Raw genomic sequence first — 6,695 nt, 5'->3', positions numbered from 1 at the left:
GGGCAGGATGAACACATGGAGCAGGATGAACACATGGAGCAGGATGAACACATGGAGCAGGATGAACACATGGAGCAGGATGAGCACATGGAGCAGGATGAGCACACGGGGCACAGGGACATGCCCTGCCCCAGGGGCAGTGAGGGGGGGCCCGGGGGGCTCCAGCAGCCCCTCAGCCAGGGCTGGGGTCCGAGCTCTTGGACACGGAGCCCCCCAAGCCCCTGGGCTGCCCTGGGAGCCCTGGGTTACCAGCAGGCGCTGGGCTGAGCCCGCAGGAGGGGTGCCAGGCGTGCTGTGGGCACAGCTCACCTATGAGGGCCACCTTGCTCTCCTTCATGGAGTCCACGACGCGGTCCAGCTTCTCCTCGGACGCCGTGTTCTGCACCTCGCTCAGGTGGTGCTCGTCGAACACCACGGGGACACTGGCAGCCTGGCACAGGGAGGGAGTCACCGGGACCCCTGGGGACGTGGCACTGCCCGGGACAGGGGGGTCTGGCAGCCCTGACCCAGCCAGGCCCCGCTCAGGGAACTGGGATCACGGAAATCTGACCCGGGACCTCGGGGTCGCTTCAGTCCCAGTGGAGCAGTGACACTGATAAAATCATGGAATATTTACGGTGGGAAACACCTCTGAGATGCCCCCAGCACTGCCAAGGCCACCCCTGACCATGTCCCCAAGTGTCACAACCACTGGGTTGTTAAATCCACAACACTGGGGTGTTAAATCCTCCCAGGGATGGGGACTCCCCCCTGCCCTGGGCAGCTGTGCCAGGGCTGGATAGCCCTTTCCAGGAGGAATTTCCCCAGTATCCAACCTAAATCCCTCCAAGGCTGGTGACCACCCCATGCCATGGGCAGCCTGTACCAGGGCTGGAGAGCCCTTTCCAGGAGGAATTTTCCAGCTGTGTAACCGCTGTGGTGCCCCTTGGCTGTGCCCGTGGCAGGACTCGTGTGACAGACAAGGGACTGCTCCCGAGTGTCCCTGAGCTCGGCAGTGAGGACACAGGCCCCAGGACACCCAGGGACACCGGGCAGTGCCAGCCCTGCCCCGGGGACAGCAGGAGGGGCTGTGGGGCCGGGCTCTGTCCCGGGCAGGGTCCTTACCTTGAACACCTCCTTGACCGCGTGCATGAGCTCCGGGCCCACTCCATCCCCCGGGAGCATCGTCACCTGGAATGTGCCCTCGGCCTTGGCATTCTGGGACTGTGGGGACACGGGAGGGTCAGGGCCAGGGGACCCCCGACCTGCCCACGGGGAGCTGGGAAGGGTCACCTACACCAGGGGCAAAACGTCCCTCCCCCAGCACACATCTGCTGTGGGCACAGGGACACAGGGGTCTTACAGCATCATGGAATGCTGGGCTGGAAAAGCCCCTGAGCCCCCCAGCACTGCCAGGGACACCCCTGACCGTGTCCCCAAGTGCCACATCCACAGGGTGTGAAATCCCCCCGGGGATGGGGACTTCCCCCTGCCCTGGGCAGCTGTGCCAGGGCTGGACAGCCCTTTCCAGGGGGAATTTTCCCAATATCCAACCTGAGCCTCCCCTGGCACAGCTGGAGGCCGTTCCTTCTGATCCTGTCACTTGTTTTTTGGGAGCAGAGCCCAACCCCACCGGCTCCCCCCTCCTGTCAGGGGGTTGCAGAGCCAGAAGGTCCCCCCTGAGCCTCCTTTTCTCCAGGCTGAGCCCCCCCAGCTCCCTCAGCTGCTCCTGCTGCTCCAGCCCCTTCCCAGCTCCTTCCCTGGACATGCTCCAGCCTCTCAGTGTCCTGTGAAGGGCCCAAACCTGCCCAAGAATTGGGGGGGTGACCCCCCCCAGTGCTGCTCTGCCCTGTCCTGAGGCCACCCCAGGGTGACACCTGAGCACAAGGGACACCCGACACCCCAACCCTGTGCCAGTGGAGAGACCTTTTCCTCAGGCAGCACTTCCTGAAATAGCCTCTCCCTGTGCCCAGCAGGATTTCATGAGCTGCCAGCAGGTCTGGTGCTCCTGACCCTTCCCATGGACCCTCCCCCCTCCCCCTGTGCTCCCACAAACTCATGGATTTTTGCCAAACACGAGTTTTGTGGCCCAGGACCCAAATCAGCCCCACAGATAATTCCTGGGTCGTTCCACACCCACCCCTGTGCCCTCCAGAGCTGTCTGCTGTCCTGACACCCTCCTTCCACTGCTCCCACCTTCCTCAGCCTGGAATTCCCTGCTCAGAGCTGGGATCCAACATGGATCTCCCAGATCCAGCATCAGGGATCCACAGGCAGGGACAGGGATTTACCCACAAGAACACGAGGGGACAGGCAGTGGGACTCCAGGATTCCACGTGGCCATGGGAAGGGGGAATGAAGGAGCAAGGGGGGACTGAAAGAGGAGTCACGAATTTGGAGCTTTAATATCCTGGGATCAGATTTCCAGAGCACACACTCGGCTCCTGCTCAGCCAGGAAATACCAGGAGGCAAAGCTGAGGGACAGGCAGGGCTGGGCCTGGCTCAAGGGCACGGGGACACCCCGGGCTCAGCCCTTCCCACAGGGATCAGGGAATCTTCTGGGTGGGAAAAGCCTCAGAGACCCCCCAGTCCCCCAGAGCCACCCCTGACCATGTCCCCAAGTGCCACATCCACAGGACTGGGGCTGGGGTCTCCCCCCTGCCCTGGGCAGCTGTGCCAGGGCTGGACAGGAGGAATTCCAGGAGCAATTTCCCCAGATCCAACCTGACCCTCCCCTGTCCCAGCCCGAGGCCATTTCCTCTTGTCCTGTCCCTTGTTCCCTGGGAGCAGAGCCCGACCCCCCCGGCTCCCCCCTCCTGTCAGGGCATTGTGGGGAGGAGAAGGTCCCCCCGAGCCCCTTTTCCCCCCTCATCCCCCACTCCCACCCCCATTCCCACCCCACTGCCCCCCTCACCTTGGCCTGGGGTATCTGTGGGAGGGCGGCCGTGGTTCTCAGGCCCCTCCACCCCCCGAGGCTCTGGGCACGCAGGAGGCCCTGGGGGGGTCACGGGAGGGTCAGAGGTCAGACAGCCCCGTCGGGGGGTGCCCCCCATCCCCAAACACCCCCTGACCCCCCAGGCTGGGCTGACCCCCCCCACTCCCCACATGTTCCTCCAGCCCAAAGTAACCCCCAGACCAGTCACCCCCAAGGTGAGGAGACCCTCAGCCCGAACCCTCTCAAAAAATTAACAACTCCCCAAGTCCGACCCTCCCCAACCCGATCCCCCCAGCCTGAACAGCCCCCCCGAAATGACCCCCCCAGCCCTGACCTTACACCCCCCGCCCCACCCTGACCCCCCAGCCCAGACAGACACCCCCCGGCCCACACTGACCCCTCCGGCCCAGACAGAGCCCCTAAACCCGGTGTGACCCCACAGCCGGTGTGACCCTCTGACCCCCACAGCCCGACCCCTCTCTCCCCGGCCAACCCCCCCGTCCCTGTGCCCCCCGATGCCGCCCGCCGTGCCCGCACACCCGCTGTCCCCGCTGTCCCCGCTGTCCCCCCTCACCGCCGCCGCCCGGCTCGCGCCCAGCGCCGCCATCTTTGCGGCCCCACAATGCACCGCGGCACCGCGCGGCACGTGACCCGAGTGGGCGGGGCCGGGAGCGCTCCGCGGCGCCCCCTGGCGGGCAGGGGAGGGCACTGCGGGGACGGGAACCCCCGGGACCTTTGGGGACACCCCGGGATCCTTGGGGACACCCAGAGACCCTTGGGGAGACTCTGGGACCTTTGGGGACACCCAGGGACCCTTGAAGACACCCTGGGACCTTGGGGAGACCCTGGGACCTTTGGGGAGACCCAGGGACCCTTGGAGACACCCTGGGACACCAGGGGACACCCCGGGACCTTTGGGAACACCCCGGGACCCCTGGGAACACCCCGGGATCCTTGGGGACACCCAGGGACCCTTGGAGACACCCAGAGACCCTTGGAGACACCCCGGGACCTTTGGGGACACCCAGGGATCCTTGGGGACACCCAGGGACCCTTGGAGACACCCAGAGACCCTTGGAGACACCCCGGGACCTTTGGGGACACCCAGGGATCCTTGGGGACACCCAGGGACCTCCCCTTCCACACCCTCCCAGGCCCCACCCCAGGAACCCCCCCTGGAACCCCTCTTCGACCCCAGTGTCCTCCCTGAATGACTCTCACAGGACCCCTTTGAGGGTCCCAGGACCAGGGGACCCCCGGTGTCTCCCCAGGACCCCTTGGGACACCCAGTGACCTCCCCTTCCACACCCCCCCAGGGCCTGCTCCAGGAACCCCTTCTGGACCCCAGTGTCCCCCCTGAATGGGGTCTGTTGAGCATCTGAGACCAGAGACAGGAGCGGGAGCTCTTCTCTTTATTGAACCGGGAGGGAGGGGCCGTGGTGGGAGGGTGGGGGTCCCCCTGCCCCCAGGCTGGGGGTCCTGCACCACTTGTGGTCTCAGTGCCGTGTTTTGTTTCCCAAACTCGTGCTGGGAGCAGCTGCCAGAGGACACGGACACCTCGCTGCCATCCCCCTCCCCCGGGCACAGACCCCCGGGAGGGGGCTGTGAGGGGCTGGGGGTGTCCCTGCAGCCCCCCGGGGTCACTTCTTGAGCAGCTGTGCCCGGGCCCGGGTGAGTTTCTCGGCCAGGGCGCCGTCGGTGCCGGGGGAGCAGCGGGACAGCACCAGGTTCATCTCGGCCTCGCTCTTGTGCTCTATGGCCGCCTCGGCCGCCTGCTCCAGGTCCCTGGGGGCACCCACAGAGTGGGCACAGGGGGGGGGGTGGCACCCCACAGCCCCCCACAGCCCCCCACAGCCTGAGTCACCAACCCCCGTGGGGGCACACAGCTCAGGGTGCCCCCACAGCCGCCCCCGAGATCCCCAAACCCCCGGTGCTGCTGCACGAGGGACCCCTGCCCTGTGTGACCCCACGGCCCACGGCCCCCCCAGGGGCCCCCCAAACTCACCCCACGAGGACAAAGGCCTTGACCCGCTGCTCGGGGGGCACCCGGGGGGCGTATTTGCGGGCCTCGTACCGGTTGTGGTGCTTCACGGCCACCTCCACGAAGGGCTGGGAGGGCACAGAGAGCAGGGGGTGGAGAGAGGAAGGAGGAGGGTGGGAGGGCACTGGGGGGGTGCCTGGTGCTCCCCCACCCTCAAGCAGGAAAAGCTCTCACCAGGTACCCGATGGGCGACTTCTTGCTCTTGGAGAACTTCTCCATCTCCTCCCAGTCCCCCCGCGTGGCCAAGGCACTGATCTTCAGCCACCAGTACCTGGGCACGGGGGTCAGGGGGCTCATGCAGCTGAGAGCCCCCTCCCCCTCCCCCAGCCCCCCCCAGCCCCCCACACCTCTTGTCGGGGATCTTGAACTCCCGGTAGAGCTGCTCTGCCCGCTTGTGGTGCCCGTCCAGGATGAGGGTGGACACGGTGTCGTGCAGGGACAGGTCCAGGTAGGGCTTGTCAAAGTCCTCCTGCAGGTGCCGCTGCAGCCGCAGCAGCTTGATCTGCTCCTCGGTGGCCTGGGACACAGCAGTGACCCTGGGGTCCCTGTCCTGGCCTTGGGATCCCTGGCCTGTCTTCAGTGTCCCTGTCCTGGCCTTGGGATCCCTGTCCTGGCCTTGGGATCCTTGGCCTGGCCTCAGGGTCCCTGTCCTGCCCTTGGGATCCCTGTCCTGGCCTCAGGGTCCCTGTCCTGGCCTTGGGATCCCTGTCCTGGCCTCAGGATCCCCATCCCAGCCTCGATGTTCCTAGCCCAGCTCAGAGGTCCCCGTCCCAGCCCTGGGATCATCCCAGCCCCAGGATCCCCATCCCAGCCCCAGCATCCCCAGCTCAGCCCCAGAGTCCCATCAAAGCCCTGGGATCCCCAGCCCAGCTCTGAGATCCCCAGCCCAGCCCCAGGATCCCTAACCCAGCCCCAGGATCCCTAACCCAGCCCCAGGATCATGCCAGTCCCCAGGATCCCTGTCCCAGTCTCAGGGTCCCCATTCCAGCCCCAGGGTCCCATCCCAGCCCGGGAGTCCCATCCCAGCCCCTCACCTTGGCAGCGAAGTCGTTCCTGGCCTTGTTGAACTCGTCCAGGGCGTTCTGCAGGGCCCCCACACGGCCCTCGATCCGCTGGGACACGGCAGGGACGTGTCACCCCCACACAGGGACAGGGACACGCCGGAGGGGTGACATGGAGCACCCTCAGATCCCAACCCCCCCGGGTGGGCTCCTCACCTTCTCAGAGTAGCTGGAGTGCACGTGGAAGTTGCCCAGCTCCTGGTGGTTGTCGTCCTGGTTGTACAGATCCTTCAGCGTGTCCCGCTCCTGGTGCCGGCAGAACTGGGGGGACGGGGGGTCAGGGGTGGGGGCAGCACCCGGGGGGGGCATGGGAGGGCAGGGGGTCAGGGGGGGTCTCTCTGCCCTCACCTGCCTGTACAGGCTCAGGGAGGGTCGGGGGGGTCAGGGGGGTCTCTCTGCCCTCACCTGCCTGTACAGGCTCAGGGCCACGGGCTGGTTCTGCAGCGTCATGAAAAAGGTGCCACGGTTCAGCTCGTTCTTGAGGTGCAGCACGACCGTGTAAACTGGGGGGGACAGCAGGGTTTGGGTTTGGTTTTTATGCACCCCTCGACACCCCCCCAGATCTCACAAGGCTCTCAAGGGGCTTCTCCAGACCACAAAATCCTCGTGCCCATCCCCAAGCCCAAAATGCTCCCAAGGGGCTCCCCCAGACCCTAAAACACTCCCAAGGCCTTCCCC

At 66.1% G+C, this 6,695-nt stretch overlaps 2 protein-coding genes across 2 annotated transcripts; both read right to left on the bottom strand.

Annotated features, from left to right (window-relative positions):
- Positions 1-249: 249 nt before the first annotated feature.
- LOC113941143 (isocitrate dehydrogenase [NAD] subunit beta, mitochondrial-like) lies at positions 250-3,562 on the bottom strand (the record flags this gene model as incomplete). The annotated part of the gene is made up of 4 exons (XM_027632296.1): positions 3,490-3,562; positions 2,895-2,975; positions 1,105-1,203; positions 250-430 (listed from the first exon to the last, which is right to left on the bottom strand). Coding segments are annotated over exons 1-4 (394 nt in total), but the record flags the coding sequence as incomplete, so codon positions are not given.
- A 742-nt stretch (positions 3,563-4,304) lies between these two features.
- Positions 4,305-6,523, bottom strand: LOC113941144 (vacuolar protein sorting-associated protein 16 homolog). Its single transcript, XM_027632298.1, has 7 exons — positions 6,423-6,523; positions 6,174-6,278; positions 5,991-6,068; positions 5,304-5,473; positions 5,131-5,227; positions 4,921-5,024; positions 4,305-4,700 (listed from the first exon to the last, which is right to left on the bottom strand). The coding sequence occupies exons 1-7, from the start codon at positions 6,465-6,467 to the stop codon at positions 4,556-4,558; spliced, it is 744 nt and encodes a 247-aa protein (XP_027488099.1). The 5' UTR covers positions 6,468-6,523; the 3' UTR covers positions 4,305-4,555.
- Positions 6,524-6,695: the final 172 nt, after the last annotated feature.

The sequence above is a fragment of the Corapipo altera genome, unplaced genomic scaffold (assembly GCF_003945725.1).
Source record: "Corapipo altera isolate COAL_440 unplaced genomic scaffold, ASM394572v1 56182, whole genome shotgun sequence".
Lineage (NCBI taxonomy): Eukaryota > Metazoa > Chordata > Aves > Passeriformes > Pipridae > Corapipo > Corapipo altera.
Note: the sequence above shows the minus strand (reverse complement) of the source record. Positions and strands in the feature narration are given on the sequence as shown.

Coding starts and splice junctions, on each gene's coding strand:
- LOC113941144 (XM_027632298.1), bottom strand. CDS start 6,467: ATGACGCTGCAGAACCAGCCCGTGGCCCTGAGCCTGTACAGGCAG. Junction 6,069..6,173: donor ACTCCAGCTACTCTGAGAAG/GTGAGGAGCCCA, acceptor GCCGTGTCCCAG/CGGATCGAGGGCCGTGTGGG. Junction 5,228..5,303: donor TTCAAGATCCCCGACAAGAG/GTGTGGGGGGCT, acceptor CCCCGTGCCCAG/GTACTGGTGGCTGAAGATCA.